The following is a 17,843-nucleotide window of genomic DNA, read 5'->3' on the forward strand; positions in this document are numbered from 1 at the left end:
CTGTGCAACCCGTACCCGATAATAACTTAGAAGATACTTGTCTCCATTGTCCATTTGTCTCTCCTGTGTCTGTATGTAATGTATTCATGCATTATCTTGTGAATATAAATATTTCCAATGATCTATCAATGTCTCTTACGATAACAAAGATGATGCTATCTCAGCGTTTCTCACTTCTAATTGTTAATAGCTAATTAGTATCAATTTAATCCAGGTCAGATTCAAAATGGAAAGTGTAAGCTATCTTTCATCTAACCGTTCGATATTTCGCTAATAATAACATTTCATTGTTTTTTTTCATTGTTGTTGCAGCAAAAGAACAAATGTTAAAAAAGGACATTTTTGGCAAAAACCAAACAAGGTTATATTTCAATTAAGAGGCTAGCTCAGCGTGTCCAATGCCATTACTATCATATCAAGAGAAATGTCTTTATTATCTTTCTTTGTTATTATCAATTTCTGTTGTAGATGGCTGTTTAAGGGCAAATTTTCTTATAAATCACGTTGGTTTTGTAATAAAATAACATGACATGATTCAATCCAACACAGGCGAAACAAACAAAAAAGTCAAGCCACGAGTTCAAGAATATATTCTCGCAGTGAGAAATGGAGGTGTGAAAAAAGACGAAATTGTGGACCACAGCTGAAGCAGAAGTCATCAGTTTATTTGGGATGAGAAGAAAATCATTGATAGAGAAACCAGCGCAACGGCTAGAAAAAACAAGAAACAATCAAGAACATCTGGTATCAACTTGCTTCAAGGATAAAGTAGTTCAATTTTTCCCCCCAAATTGAAGGCTAAATTCAAGGTCGATCGCTGTTAAACCTAATTACTGACTGTACTTATCATAAAAAGATAACAAAAGAGCTTCAGCCATGCTTGATTCATTTACAGACGCTGATTCAACACCCCCCCCCCCTTCTTCATCTCTTCATTCCTTCCTTCCTGCAATTGTAGAAATAACCTCCTAAAATTACAAATGTTTACATTTTTATTTGTAACTTAATCATTGAAATTGTGTTGATGAAAATTTTTAAGCAGAGTGTAGTGCATTGAGAATGGCTAATTCGCGACGGATCACGTCTGTTGAAACAAAAAAATGCAGCAAAATTGAGTTGAGAAATTCAAATCTGCAACTGATTATATTACAGAAGCGAAAACCGTTACTGAGTTGGGTCGAGGAATTCTGACCCGATTCCGCCTGATAATATTAGCACCGAGGTTACTCAGAAAGGGACAATAAATTGAAAGGAAGGAACAATTTTTCCATAAGTCCCTGTGCTGACGGAGTGGTATTTCGTGCGTGGTTAACACCGTTACAAAAAGACAGACAGAGGACAGCTATTATTATGGAGACTAGTCGTTAATCCGTGAAAAAATCGCCCGTCCTTTGTATATTGCATTTCGTGTTTCCGTAACAAAAAGACAAACAGACGCACGAACAGACAGACGGAATACGGCTATTAGTAAAGAGATTGGTCGTTAGTTTATAGACGTATTCAAGGAAAATCAGTTTTTTCCTTATCGCATTTTTTCCGCATCGCTATTTCTTACATCAGTAGCACAAAATGGTAATAGGCTACCGTTTTAAATAAAATATGGCTATTATTATATAGACTGGCCGAGGCCGCAGCCGTAAGTAAGTGTGTGACCTAGCGTGAACGCCAGATTGAAGGCTTATAATAGCCGTTAACTGTTCCTGCATCCAAGTGGAGCGATTTAGTACAATATACAGTACGTTGAAATAGAGTAAAGTAAACATAGCATCATCGTGTTTCGGGTGTAATATATTCTTTAATAATAACTTTGTCGCCATTTTAGCTCAAGTAAAAGCACAGCTTAACAACCTGTTGCTACCCCGCCATAGCAAAAATAGTCGGCCAACATTTCTTTCTTTCGCGGAATAAGTTCCTGTGAAAGTTAAATTGCGGCTTCGGTTTAGATAAAAACACATGAAACCGGGCTGGGCGCTTAGTACAGGTAAACGATGTTGCACATTCGTAGGCTTAATACGCTTTTCAAAAGAAACTTTATTGCAACTTCGGTTTAAATAAAAGCACAGGAAACTGCACGTCGTTACACTGTCCAGATGAAACAATCACTCAGCAATTTTATTTTGTAAAAAAGTTTTGAGGACAGTAATGAAAGGTTTAGCTACCTCGCTGTATTTAGCATAAGAATTATTAGGAAGGTTGCTGTAGCCAAACTGCATTTGGAGTCATCTAGATAGCCACAAACCGCAACATAAAAAACATTATTGGCTCGGATAAAAAGGAAAATTTATAAAATAGAAATAAATAAGGTTAGCTAAAAAGCTGGCTAGCTGGCTTTAGCAGGATGCTGTCTTGAAATCTACGTTTGTAGCCACAATCATATAATTTGTTTGTTTGCTTAAAAATATGCTTTTGAACAGTATACGGCTATTAGTAAAGAGATAATGCTTAGCCATTTAAATTCCACGCTATATCGTTTGCCCGTTCTACAACGTTTTTTTAGCGGGCAGAAAAGTAGACGCGGCCAGACAAGTAGTTGTGTTAGAAATTGCGGCTAGAGAAATCTGAACGCTAAATAATAATTTCCGCGAAAATTAATCCTCTTTAGGTATTTCTTTATCTCTTGTATTAATGCCCGCATTCTGCTCAAAATGAATGCCAAGTCTTTACTTTGTGCTGGAAATGCACAAAATAGTGACGCCTAGAATTACAACATGGGCAACCTAATCACTGAATACGGCCTAAAGACTAGATTTCGTCTTAGTAATCACGGCTTATGTCTTTCCTTTCACTTGGCACGTTTTAACGCTGTTTTGCGCTTGAGCACAAAATATTTCGTCATAAGTTTGTCGCCTATTTTTCAGATTTTTGACGCTTGAAAGTTTCGAAATTTAAATATTTGTATGCTGCGCTTTTGTGCACTTGCTCCTGCAAGGAATCTATTTCTAAAGTATGCTGATAATTTGTAAATATCATTACCAATATATTTGCGTCATATGCAGCTTTCGAAAAGAAATATATCTCTTGTTTTGACGCAGATATGATAGATTAGATTCCTAGATAAAAGCAAGTAAACAACAACTTGTTTGTTATAAATCTTATATTGTTGTTGAATCAATTACCAGATATAAAAAGAGTAATAATAGAACTCGATGCTACTATGGATAACCATGTTTGATCTCAGCATATGCACAAACAGATTAACACAGGGTTTATTTCTGTGCTAAATTATCACTGCAATAGCATTTACGTAGGATGGTCGCTGAAAAAAGACATGGGTTAACAATACAGACAATTAAATACAATTTCTTCTTAATTATCTGATGCATGAGTCAGTAGAAATCAATTCTGTTTACACAGGAAAATGTTTTGTTCAATCCATTCGTGATGACGTCTCAGAATCTGTTATAATGATATTATATTCACACTGACTCGTTCTTGATTGGATACAATAGAGGTGCGAACAACAAGCAAGACATTACGATGATGCATGTATAGCGTATTATATACATTGTAAATGAGGAATCACAGGAGTGTAATATAACAAACTGAAAGTATGTTAATTTAAATTTTAAGCCTTCGTGGTATGATTGCGTTTTCAAATGTTTATTGTTATTATTTGAGCATGGACCTAGCTACATTTTCTTTAGCTATTAACGTTAGAATTCTAACATCGATTCTTTTTTTAGTTCGTCTATTGTATTCAGGATTTATCATTATATTTGAACGCCCTTTTTTAGCATTGTCTTCCTTTCTTCTGTTGGTGAGCATGTTATTGTTATACCATAACGAAAGACTAGTATTTTATGAATTGCGCATTTTATACCTCATACAACATTCAGAGCATAATAGATGTATATCTCTCTTCTCTACGTACTGTCACATTTATGCTAAAGGTCATATTGGGTTGTTACATGATCACAGAAACCTGATACTATATTATGCAATGCTATCACGACATGGTTTTTTTATTTCTTTTTGAATCACCTGAACAAACTCGTCTCAAATATTTTTTCTAGTCAGCCTTTTCTTTTCCTGCTGAAGAAATTCTCCACGCTGCTGCAGGACCTAAGTTCTGCAACTGAGTCCGTACGTTTTTCATTTATTTTTTTCATTTTTAATGTTCTGTCGGTTTCTATTAAAACAGCGACCTATAGCATCAATTTTAATATTGCTTCTTTACTACATTCAAACAGAAAGGGATGGATGGTTACTTAAAGTGTTTTGATTGCAAATGTGAAAGCGTTCATATTCTTTTTCTTTGTGAAATCTTGTTTGTCACGTTCATGATGAGTAATCATCGGATTAAAAATCATGTTAATCAAATTAGCTTAGTTTATATAAAAAGGAATAATTTAATGTGAATTCATTTCTATATATAGCATTACCTCATTTTTTGTTATTGTTGCGGCAGAATTCTATGTATCATTATGAGCTCCCTGCAGGTAATTTTGATACCTTTTATATTTGTCTATTACCAATAACTACAATAACTATAGACAAAAGATAATAACAAAAGGTTACTTTACTAACGCTACATATTAGAATACTTAGCTGAATGACAAGTTTACAATTTCATTGACACTGATTCATTTTGTTGTTTTTGTTGTTGTTGTTGTTGTTGTTGTTGTTGTTGTTGTTGTTGTTGTTGTTAGAAAGTCGTTTACTATATAATGTGGTTTCCAATTAATCCAGTTAATAAGAAAGTCTGATTAATTCTAATTAGTGATAAATTTTATGATGGGAGTGACATTATCAGGTGGATTTAATTACTCGTGAAAATTTAATTAACAATTAAAGAAAAATTGAGGATAGTTTTCTACGTTCTTTCTTATAGATATATCATGCAAATAGTGAAATCGTAACAAATATTACACTGTTAAGGTTAGCAAGCAAATATCAAACAAATTTACGTTCGCAATAGTGCATTACTATGCGGTAATACTTGTTATTTCTTATCTTTAATGTCCTATATTAATAACCGTGTTCCAGCCTGTGTGTCTGTTCGATATGTTACCCACTATGCTACGATCGCCCCACTCTTGTCCCAAAAGTTGTCCGCCTTTTTATTGTGGGATTTGCAAAAAACTCTCGGAACGACGGTGGCGAATCCCATCCCCCTACCTTTTTTTCAATAGTAAATACCAAACTACTATTTCTTAACGAACTACAATACATACAATATTTATAAAAAACATTCATTTTGTCTGTTTGTAAAACAAAATCGTCTGGTAACGTATTAAATATCTATGCAAAAATTAGCAAAGGTGATTAAACATTTTATGACTTAACTTAAACTCTGTCGATCATCATTCCTTCACACTATCTTTTGTGCAACAAATAGTCTACTAACAGTCCTAAGATATCGGTTACTATTAATTTTAGGTCTATGTAACTTTACTATGGATTCATATAAAGTGACGTTCACATAAAAGATTCGCTCCCCATCTCATCCACAAGTGAAATAAAATTTCATACCAAAGTGGATTGTCGTCGTGTCTACAAGAAGCTTCACTACGCCTGAAGTGAAGTTCAATATTAGGCCTTATAGATTTTTCTTTTACACCAACCATATGATAATTACACATGTGTAGTAGCATTTACTTTTACTCCGTGTGTTAGCATAAGACGTCTACACCTGCGGTAAAATCATAGTTAAAACTTCATCTCTATGGCAACGTAAACCGTTCATAATGACACAGCTTTTATTATGCCAATTTGCAAAAAGAAAAGAAAAAGAGGCATGCTGTTAAGTATCCTGTTTATAACATTTATGACGTCATTAAGTTTGGATAAAAGAAACGCCGAAAGAATAATGGTGTCCAAAAGCAATTGTAGATTCTATAGCACCTAGCTACATATTCACCCATTTTCATTTGTTTTTGTTGAAAAATCGCTTTTAGCAATGACGAAAAATTATTTTGTTCTTTACTAGAAAAGTAAGTTGTGACATGGAGGAGTATATTTAAGGGAAAGTGTGACCATGCTCTAAAACCAGATGGGTGTAGATGTGCATGTGGCACTACAAAAAGAGAAGTTCGTGCTATTAATTACACACCTTTAAAATTTCGATTAAAGAAAACATCAAGTATGTAGATGTTTTCAGTGGAAGAAGTGGAAATAGTTAATTAATTGGTAGTTGTATTCAGTGGGAAAAAGTGGTAGTTGTTTTAGGTGGAAAATGCAAAAATAGTTAGATAAATGGCAGTTGTCTTAAGGTCAAACTTAAAGTTGTTTTTCTTAGATGATAATTGGTAATTGAATGCGTTGATAATTTATTTTTTTGACCTTTTATTTAAATCTAGAAGTGAAATCAAACACGATGCTGCTAATTTCAGAGAGATAGATGTTAAGTTTTTGTTGGTTAAGTCATATCATTCAATTAATTTTGATGATTAATCTTGATATAATCACTGTTAATTTTTAATTTTCCTTCCTGTACAGCAGTTAAACTATGACTTGATATAAACAAAATAAAAATCATATGATGAAATATATTATTCACGTGGTCACTTTTGTTTGTAATCATTCCAAATGGTCTTTTTAATTTGAGACATTATTTAACTCATTCCACCATCGTAGCAAATCGTTTTTGTTTTTTTTCGCAATCATAGTAATTTATGTCGGTAATTGTTTCTCAACTTCATCAAGATTAAAATCATTCAATTATTCTTCTTTCTTTCTGATTTAACAGAAAGAATAAAAGTTTGAAAAGCATTTTTTTGAAGCTCCCCCTCCTCCTTCAAATGCAAGCACCAGTAACAGAGCCACCATGTTACAATATTCTGTTCTTAAAACATTAGCTTATCTTCTTATCTACAATTTGCGGTGGCTATGTATGTGTTTAAAAGTACGTCTACACGAGGAGCTTTTAATTGCGTTGAACTTTATGTGCATGTAAACCAGCTCAAAAAAATTGTTTCGTTGAAATAAAAAAGGTTGCAGGGGACAGAATGGATTCTTTCTATTTTGTTGCACGAATAAAAATTGTAGCAGTTAATCACTTTTTGTTTCGCCAATTTATACGATCTGTTGCAGTGCATATTTTGAAATATTTCAGATGATTCTCAATTCTTTTGAAAATTAAACAAAATCATGGTTGAAAAATGTAGAGAAGGCGAAAAGTTGAAATTATTTGATTTTTATGGGGAAAATGGAAAGGTGTGGAAATCGAAGAATTACTGCTACAAAAACAATAAGGAAAATGACGAAAGCAGAGGTCTATTATTTAGTCAATCAAGGCCTGATAAAGCATGATATCTTTACTGGACTGTTTATTTGTCTTCTTTGTCCTCGGAAGGGGAAAAAGCAAGTCACAATGTATACTGCTAAAAAGGTCTCACATATCGCACTAGCTTCAGTTAATTTAGAAAAACGTAGAAAACTTCAAATAAAATAATTGACTTGAATAGTCGTGATTAACACTTTTAAAAGCTAGGACGTGAGTAACATGAAGTGTTAATATGTTGCAATTTATTCATCATTTCAAACTAATTAAATTGTGATTAATTATTTCCAACTTGTGAGTATCATTAATTTCTTATTCAGATTTGTTTGCCAGAAAGGTGACTCAAATAGATACCTCGTTAGTTTCAAATTCGACGATAAATAAACAGAACTTCCATCTGACTCATTCCTCAGTAAATTTAAAAAGATAAGCCCGTTATTGTGAGTGACGTAGCTAACCGCTACATTTTCAGGTCGTTGTTTTGCTTTGCATTTCCCTCACATTGCTGTTATAATGTTTGAAATTCAACTGTGGTAGCAACTTGTTCGTTCCGTTGACATTGTGACAAACGTGTTGTGGTGGATAGTCAACAACAAATTTTCGTAAAATTCTTACGCCATAACCAGACACAATTTTGTATTGTGGTTTCAAGAACTTTAAATTGACACCGCGAAGTAAGGACCGAGACCTCCCAATGATGAAAAGATTTTCTCTTTAAAATGCAAGCAAAACAATTCTCTTGATTTCCTGCAGACAGGAGAATTTGTTTATATTTACCAGTTTAGAAAGTGCATATCATGAATTTACATTATGATGAGTTCAAAGTTTAATTCCGTTGATGTTTTTATGTCGCATTTTAATGATATCTTTACAGACAAACGATATGTCGTTAAAGGTTTTAAAAAATTCTTGCATCCGCTTACTATGAAAAGGCTGGACATTTGACGTCAATTGAACATACAATATCCAACATTTATTAACCACCCTAGCTTAACAACGGCAATACAAAGAAAGCTCTCTCAATTACAAATAATCACGGATATTTCCTAAATCTACGTCCTATTTCTGCTCAAGTCTAGAGAACATAACAATGGAGGTGAAAGACATATTATATCGCTTCCTTCAAATTATAAGTTTCGACTTGAATGGCGTGTATAAGGGAGAAAGGTTGGACGTTTTGGAGAAACAACTAAATTGCAAAAGTAAGTATAAATAACTGTATAATTTTAGCGAGCGCGAAATACCAATGTTCACAAAAAAAAAATAGTTGTTTTTGTGTTTGTCAGGTAGATGTGAAAAGAATGTATTTATTTATTTATAATGAATATTTATGCAGGATAAAAACATTTTCAGTATTTAAAACACTGCTTTTTAAATGTGTCCTGTGCTTAATTTATAAGATTAATCAATGTGTCTAAATATTGACAATTAAATGCTTTTTAGCAGACTCTCCCCACCTCAAACAGTATAAAGGATATACTTAATCCAAAATGTTAATTTGTGAAGGTCTTAGTTTAGCTATAGTCATGATTTGTGTAACCATCTGATCGCTGCTGTACGATTGAGTCATGAATCAAAATATATAAACTGTTGTCAAGTATTTGTGGCTTGTATCATGCGATAAAGTACCGACCATCGTGTAGATGTACTGATTATAACTGTCACATGACTCCAATTACTGCATGCAGCTGTGCTTTAATGTGATTATTCATTGTTCTCATGTTGTTAGAATGAGGTTTAGTGTTTGTTTTCGGCGAAATGTGACGGTGAGGTGGTTGTCGCCTGGAGTGTGGAATTATTTGTGAGACAATATTTGTATATGCTCTTCGTCGCGTTGTGTTGTTCTTCGTAGCATGGTTTTCATCTTGTCGTAGTGCTTTTCGTCGTGCCGTATTATTTTTTACGATGTGGCTTTTACGCATTGTAGTGCTTTTCGTTGCAGCGTATCATTCTTCTTTGTTTTGTCGTTTAACGTTTCGTCGAGTCTTATAACTCTTCGTAATGTTCTTCGAATTGCCCTTTTACATAGAATAACTAAGGTTGTGAACTAATTTCAAGAGATAACCACAGGATGCCAAAAATGTTAAATACTGAAAACTTTAAAAGAAAAAAATGAAAGCAAGTTCAGATATAGTAGAGAGAATATTATTAAATAACTTTAAATATTTTTATTTAATAAAGACGATATACAGAAAAAGTGGAATTGGGTGTGGGCTTTAAGCGGAAGAGCCGGGAAAAATAGTGCCGGAAGAGAATAATCTATGCGAAAAGAAATAGCTAAACATGCCTTTCCAACACAATGTATTTTGCAAACATGTTCAGCGTCAAATAATGCAATGAACCTGAACTGGCTAGCTACCACGAACAATAATGAATTAAAATTTCCACTTTCATTTTCCTATGGTGTCTGGTTCTGCTCTGCTCAATACAATGAATAGTGCTAGCTAGTCAATTAACATTTAACCAATAATATGTCTGCAGAACACACGAATTTAAAAGTCATATCAAGGATTATAATTATTTTCAATTTCTCTTCGTTTCGTGCCATGCAGCACAAATAGTGATTACATATAAAACTTTTACCATTATGATACACCGCGATGAGTAATACGACGAAACTTGAACCACGCAACAAAGAATGAAATGCCACGACGAACGACGACGACAAAAGTAAAATCGCACGACGACAATAACACGCCGTGATGAAAACTATGCGCCACGACGAAAAATATCACGACGGATCGTAAAACCACACGACAAGACAAAAACCAAACACGAATTTTATTCCACAAATAACTTAGATTTGTTATTGACTCAATATTAAGTGAATTTTATTCATTAACATTTTTTAGTTTTGATATCATTTTTAACCACTTCTTCTGCATTGTGTCTACCAGATGTCAAAAAGCGTTGTCAAAGCAACACTTGCCAAAAAATAAAATCATTAAACTATATTATTACGAAAAATAACTTCAATTTACTATTAAAAAAAACTTATACAGATGTTCTTTCTGGAAAAGCAATAAATGGTTTCCTAACATTCTCACTAATGTGCACATTAGAGGCAGTGCCAGCCAGAACCACATAATAAGGGTTGTTGACGCTAAAGAAATATGACTTTTCTTAGATAATAAGTAAATCCTGCCAAGGGAGGATAAATTTTAAAAGTCGAAAGTTTTTGCGGATTTGATTGACTAATGTTGTGCATTCCTTGTGATTTTCAATTTAGCAATCGTTTTGGTCTCCAATGATTTTTTTCACCAAAATGTTACAAATAGTAATTTAATTGCAAAAAAAAAAAAATCATTCTTGTCCTTCAGACTTTAGCTTCTCCAATTCTTTTCTGTCGGTACAAGTTCTTATTAAGAGCATGATCTAAGAAGTGTTACCAGGACCTTTTTTTATTTCATATCATTTTTTTATTATTGTCCTTTTTATTTTTATCATTATCATAAGTATCGCAAAAACAATATTAACCGTTATGTAACAGCTGAAAAAAGATAGAGAGCATCACATGGCACAAATTAATTATATTAACTACCTTGTTAATTGGTTTGCGCTATATTACCAATCTTCCTAATTAGATTAGCTATTGTTTTTACCCTCTTTCAACGAATTGCTTTTTGACAGTTAATGTCACTATGCAGGAAAAGTATAAATTGATTTTGACAAACTTTTTTTTATTTAGTTAAAAGCAATACGAATAGCAAGTTGTAGGAAGTGAAACATTCAGTAAAAATACTCTGCAAAGAGAAATCCTAAGTTGGCAAAGGCAAGATGCATCAGTCAAGTTCAACGAAAATTATAGTGTTAGGTGCAACAGGTGTTGGAAAAACAGGTAAGGATTTATTGTGTTTTTTTTGTTGGTGGTGTTCTTCAAGACTATTTCCTTACACCTTACGTCTCTGCCTTCAGTTTTCAGTAAAAATGCTCACAAAATGTTCACCTGCATTTGTTATGATGGCAAAATGATATCTGTAGCAATAAAATAACTTTTTTCAATGCTTTAATCTGGTTTGGGAAAGCTTTAGCATTTGTTTACTATCAAAATGGGATTGAGTAAAGTGAATAAGCCATCTAGTAGCAAATGCATTAACAAAACGCAATGGAAAGGTGTGATATCAAAAATTCAGCTCTGATAAACTCGAATTGTTATTTGTTGTTGTTGTTGTTTGGAAGGCCTTCTTTTCTATTAAATTTGGCTTTTTTTTAAGTAGTCAGTAAAATGTTATCGGTCATGAAAAGTGAATAACATTGAAATGTTTCTATTTCAGCTCTCGTTATAAGATGCTTAACTGGTCAATTTTTTCAACACTATATATCTGGATCGGACACTGCTTATCACTTTACTCACGGTGGTGTATCTATGGATATTGTTGATTCTTCTGGAAAGGTAAAACAATTCTTTTTGTTATTGTTTCTTCTCTCTTGTACAATTTTTTTTTACATCTACGCTTTTACTTATAACTGCAAACTATCTCCCGTTTGCGATTTATGTGTTTTGTTTATAAGAAACCAGTCTATAAGAAACGTTATGCGCAAAAAATTTAAGAAACTTTTAGGAAACTTTGTTTGAGAACAAATATACATTTAAAATATTACAAATGCCAAAACCATACTCCATACCTTAGATAGATAGATAGATGTGCATATTTTACATGGCTAGCCTCACAAATATCGAGGGATATACCCTGTCTATTATTTCCAGGAGGGGCCATGGCTTAGATGGAGAGTCCTAGAGTATTTAATGCTCATTTTGAGCTACGCAGACCCAATTAGTAGGGCCCACGCTCTACTAGACAACTCCCGGCAACATCCAACGGCCCACACAGTGTGCCATCTCCCCAATTTCCCTCACATGGCTTGGGTTAACCCGGGGCTATGGTAACATTCACTCGCCCATGTTGAATCGCCGTCAAGAGGAATCGAACCCCGGTCTCCCGCACAGAGTACGAAAGCTATAACCACTAATCTACGGCGCCACACCTTAAAAAACTTAATCTTTTAAGAAATTTTTCAGGAGCAATTTGAGGCTCAAATTGACAAAATACCAAAAGAAAAATGTTTAGGTTTCGTTTAAAAAACAAGTATGTCATGTGAGAGGTTTCACAACGTTGGTCTATTTAAAACTTGACACTAATGATAATAATGAATAAGGTCTTTTTAGTGTGTCAGCATATATTATACTGTTATCTTATAAGGAAGATTTCTCAAAAGAATCGCATATATAACACAATTGCTCTGAATTCTTTAATGCCACATTCTATTTATGTTCAGAATATTTTTCCTGTAATTCTTCGTCGAATTAATATTATTTGTCATTTCGTCTCTGTGTCTTTATAATTTGATTACATTATAAAAAACGTGGGAATTTCGTACTGGCGCAATTAGATTAAAGAGTTCAAATTACAACAGTTTCCTTAATGAGGTCTATAGAAAACAAATTAAAGTTTTGTAGCTTTTTAATAAAAGTATCAATACGAGGTAATTTGTCACGCTGTCATTTAAAATAAAATATAGTTTTGTGGAGAAGATTGGCGCCTAAGAAAAAGCAACGATATGAAATGTTTCGTAATATCTACAGGGAAAAAAAAGCTCTCTAAAGTTACCACAAATAATAAAAAACACATTTTGGTTAAGATAAAGGCTTTGTAGGAAAACCGCATTCAGGGATGCGTTGACGAAATTTTGCAACACATGTTTTGCCTGACCTATGTAAGTGTTATATCCCGTACCGCTTCTAATTTGAATTGAGCGCTAATACAACCATTTTTTTAGAATGATGCGTTGCTTAGTTACGCAAATGGAATCGTGTTAGTGTATTCAATCACAGATCGAGAAAGTTTTCGATCGTTGCAAGCTCTTGTCGATAAAGTTCGACGAGTGAACCTTCAAAATGTAAACATTGTTGTGATTGGTACAAAATGCGATAAACAAAAGCATAGAGTAGTATCGACAACAGAAGCTGAGGACTTTGCGTTAAGCAACGGTTGCACATTTCATGAAACATCATCATACATACCTAAATATGAAGTCAAAGATATATTCATTAATATTGCAAAAAGAGTAAATCCACGAAAGCGAACACAAAGCGAAGTTGGAATACGCAGCCATATTAGAGATACATTTAGAGGATTCTTATCGAAAAGAAGAGATTCAACTGGAAATATGTTGTAGAGAATCTATTCTGCAAATTTAAAAAAAGATGAAAAGACGGCAAAAAACAACAACAAACAAACAAATATTTCTAGAAATTCCCTGGACGACTAAACTTCAATGCACAACAGTTTCTTGATGTTGTGTGATGTTATAATACTTCTGTGAAGTGTCTCTTAAGTAAAGCGTTAGTGCATATATGTATATATTGTAAATATAAGATTAAAGAGCGCTAAAAAGCGCTTAAATACAAATACGCTTTTCAATCATTTGTTTCTTTTCAACCCTTGGGAAAGAAAATAAAGATTCGTAAATATAGATGAAGCCACCATATTGCGCGTTCAATTTGTCGTTGAATGTTATAATTATTTAAATTTGGCGCCACCTCATCATAACAAACTTTTTCGTTCGAAGTTGGTAGTATGTTACGGAAAAGGGACTCAAAGCATGAAAAAATATGACAGATATTTCTTTAGTTTAAAGAAGTTTAAACAAAGGTTATAAAGTGCTGTTACTACTTAGTACGTAAATCTTTTTTAGTTATCTTAAATCAAAGATCTCATTTCTGATGTGTACTGGTAACTACAACCAAAACCTACTAATTTTCACACCATACAGCCATGGGAATTCTGTAAAATTGTTGCTAGGAAGATATATGAATACTTAGTTGTAAAATATAGTTACTTTTCTGTTATTAGAGTAGTTAACTTAGTAGATTTTAGGATTAAGAAATCTATAGTTGTTTTTTCTCGCCTAAAATGTTTCTTCTTGCTGGCACAAAATAATTTTTTGTCCGCTAAGAGTCCGTGCCACAAAAAATCTTTATGGACGCTAAAATTGGTTCAAACAAGAATGAACTATTTGATATAACATACGATGCAACATGTTAGTCCATATAACATTAAATAAAAATACAAAACCTTACTTAGTATAAATGCCAAAGGGAAAATAATAAAAACAAGCGCACATAAAACACACTCCTACTGAAGACAATACCTAATAAAGTTGCCAAAAAAAACCCGCATAAGAAACAAGATGGGAAGCAAGTGGGACAGTATTTGAGACTAAGAATAAACAGATACTAACACTAAACCATTTTGACAAAACAACCACCAGACAACATCAAACATGAATCCACAACATGCTACAAATTTCAAATACACAAAGCCCATTTTATAGAAGACAAAAGAACTCCAAAAGTAACAACTAGGTCGTTAATACACATGAAATCAGAGGAAAAAGACAGCAATAACATACATTATTAGCTGACTGATACAAAAAACCAGTTCGTATGAAAAAAAACCATGTTTTGATTGGTTTACGGCTTACTAAAACAGGGCTATACTAACCGGTTTGGAAAGCCATTATTAAATGGTAATATAAAAACGTAAACAAATATAAAAAACATTTTTATAGCACACAAAAAATATAAAAGTAGCTCACCTAAAACCACATTTTCATTTGAGTACACATAAACAATGATTCGAATTTGTTTTGCGAACTTACAAAAGCATTAAAATCGAACATGGGTTCTTTCTTCCTTAGTGGCTTGGAAATAGCAACTTAAATGTAGCTTTGTTTTTTATGTTCACAAAGGATAATTTATTTTTGGAAAATATATAGTCAGGTAATAAAACGGATATTGGCCGGTTTTGATGTTGCACTGTAAAATACAATACCCTTGGTCAAGGGCACGGACCTCGCAAGCTTGGTCTGTACTTTTGACCTCAGGCTTTGTATTTCACAGTACAACATCAAAACAGCATCCGTTCATTATAATAGTAATAAGTAACATAAAGTTAATCAAGTGTAACATTTAACGAAAAGCTCAAGGCTACGAACATACAAAAGAAATAAAACTACACACAGGCTACAAAAAAAACACAATCTTCAGGTATTCCTGAATGCTGGCATTGCTGTACCCCAACAACAGCAACACTCTGTGCCACAAGGTTCTTTGAGGGATTTTATGGAAACACTTTGAGCTACTTTGAAAAAGATCAGCCATTATTAAATCTTAAATAATTAATTTAATAAGGCTGTCTTTTTATTGCGCTCCAATTTTGTCCCATTTGCAGGATAACTTTATTAACGTACAAACTGTAAAGCAGGCAGAATTAAATATTTGAAATTTGCGGCATGATGTTAACAAACAATGGAACAGAACAGAAAGAATAAAATCGATACAGCGCTTTACACAGGCAGTTATCGTACATAAAAACAGAAGCTTCAGAAATCCCAATAATTTTTGAAAAGGAATAAGAAGTAGACTCTTTTGTAATGGGGTCCCATAAATACCGAAAAATATAATAATACAAATAAAGAGGACAAATTTGCAGTGACTGTATTAGTGGCAACAATTCCGTTGTTGATGAAGGGAAAAACAGGAAGGTTTGCTTAATTTAGCAGTGTGTAAAGGAAAAATATATGCTCCTAAAGCAGTTTTTATTCAAAGCGAAACTGGCTTTATATAAGATTCTTAAGCTTTTAGAAACCTTGTTTTCAACTAATTTAATATGTTCTCTAAGTTAAATCTTCGTCCAGGAAAATTTTATCATTCGAATTTCAATTATTTAGTTTCATTTATTTTTTTGCTTTTTTCTGGGAAATCATTACATTCACGTCCCACTAAATCGAAGGGAAGGGACCGTAAATTGAGCCAATTATAAGTAATTATATATCGATATCAGCCAAGAACACGTTAGATATAACGGTGACATTACACTGACAAGTTCAAAAGGCGTGCTTTGATATAGAAATATCCTATTCAATAACTTGTTATGGCAAACTTTGGAACTGGTTGTGTGATCATGTGTTTGGACCAAGATTGTAGTTATCCTATGTTCTGTTTGCACAAATGTGAAAAATCCACACTTAACAATCTCCATAAAACGTTACGGTTTTCTATCTACTCAAGTAAATACATTTGCACTCTTTCTATCTATCTTCTAATCTGTTGTAATGTGGACATATGCATGCATTGATTTGGGAAGATTTTTATCAGATCTAAACATGACTTTCCAGAATTAGTGTACTACGGAAAGCGGTCTATCTGCCAATGCTTTTTTGTACGTGCTCACAGATCTGGTAATACATAACCGGGAAAACAAACGCTCTGCCACAGAACTACCAACTATTTTAAAGGTCAACAAAGCACACCAAATGAATAGCAAGTAAGTCAGTACTGCAAAAAGTATATAAATACAAAATTTAATCATAGGAAACAAACAAGTATAAGAATCTTGATAAATGTTTATAGAAACTTCAACATACCAGAATGGCATACACATCCGCCAGCAATCTGTTTAAGCTTATTTTACTGAATTCGAACAATTTGTGAGGGCTGGGTACTTTTCTGAAAATATGGTTTATGACAGGATTCTTTCAATTTAGTTTCTCATGTACGTTTTGACACGAAAAAGTTACACGCAATTACGTCATGCCAAAAATACCGACATCGGGAGGAATTTTATTTTCCTTTTTGTTCATGTTATGACGTACAATAACTACACTAAACCAAGGCTTTAAAAAATAGAATTGTTTTACGGTCTAAAAACTTTGTTTTATTGATTTAAAAGGAGTTGAGACTTCTGATTTCCGCGCAACATCGCTGAAAACTACAAATTTGCTCATAACTAATCTCTTTTTCATGTCAATCGGTATTTTGGTATGCATATTCCGCGGAACGAAAATGGCTTTGTAAATATGTTTATTTAGTTCCTGATGTGGGATGTTTTGCCACAAATAATTGCACGCGATGACGCCAATGGGAGTTGAGACTTCTGTCACATCTTTCTCATAGTAAAAATAAAGAAAGAAAGCATTCCTTTTATCATTTTTCGTTCTATACTATATCAGTGTTTATCAAATGCGGTAGTTAAGGAATTAGCTTCAAGTGGACATTCAAAATACCATGAGTGCACTTTACGTCAGTCATCGTCACAACGGTCAAAACTGTCTTCGACTCAAAAATCTCTTTATTTTTTCTATCAACACTTTTTAAGCAACATCTTATAAGTAGACGTGAGGCCGAAACAACTTGTGAACAACAGTTAGCTTCAAGCGAGTAAATATTAAAAAGAAAAAACAAACATGAATTTTATTTCCCGAGAATTTCCTTGTGCCAAACGTTATATAACATCAAATGTGATTTAATATGGTCAGCCTAACTTAATGCTTGAATTTTGTCTTCCCCAACTTTTAGTCCTTAAATAAGCAACAGCCACGGCAGCCATGCTTAACTAAAATTTTGTGTTGCTAATGTTGTTGCTTGTGTTGTTTCTCGATTTTTTTTTAAAGATTTTTCGCATTTTTGCCAGATAAATGTCGCATTATGTAAATTTTCATTTCAAGCATTTTTTGTTCGTAACTTTCGGCGCCGATTAAGTATAGGCAAGTGAACGTACCATAGCCCCAGGTCAACCCAAGCGATCTGAGGGAAATATGGGAGATGGGATACTGTGTG

The 17,843-nt window shown here is 33.4% G+C and overlaps 1 protein-coding gene across 3 annotated transcripts; it reads left to right on the top strand.

Annotated features, from left to right (window-relative positions):
• Window positions 1-3,390: 3,390 nt before the first annotated feature.
• Window positions 3,391-14,110, top strand: LOC130625530 (ras-related and estrogen-regulated growth inhibitor-like). 3 transcript variants are annotated; one of them, XM_057440632.1, is made up of 4 exons: window positions 3,391-3,548; window positions 10,911-11,060; window positions 11,497-11,615; window positions 13,001-14,110. In XM_057440632.1, exons 2-4 carry the CDS (start codon window positions 11,000-11,002, stop codon window positions 13,397-13,399), a joined length of 579 nt encoding a protein of 192 aa, XP_057296615.1. In that variant the 5' UTR covers window positions 3,391-3,548; window positions 10,911-10,999; the 3' UTR covers window positions 13,400-14,110. The 3 variants fall into 3 exon arrangements, with proteins under 3 accessions (XP_057296615.1, XP_057296617.1, XP_057296616.1); XM_057440634.1 differs by lacking the exon at window positions 3,391-3,548 and adding an exon at window positions 4,375-4,439; XM_057440633.1 differs by lacking the exon at window positions 3,391-3,548 and adding an exon at window positions 6,695-8,424.
• The last annotated feature ends 3,733 nt before the right edge of the window (window positions 14,111-17,843 follow it).

This window comes from Hydractinia symbiolongicarpus, chromosome 14, assembly GCF_029227915.1.
Source record: "Hydractinia symbiolongicarpus strain clone_291-10 chromosome 14, HSymV2.1, whole genome shotgun sequence".
In the NCBI taxonomy this organism is placed as follows: Eukaryota; Metazoa; Cnidaria; class Hydrozoa; order Anthoathecata; family Hydractiniidae; genus Hydractinia; species Hydractinia symbiolongicarpus.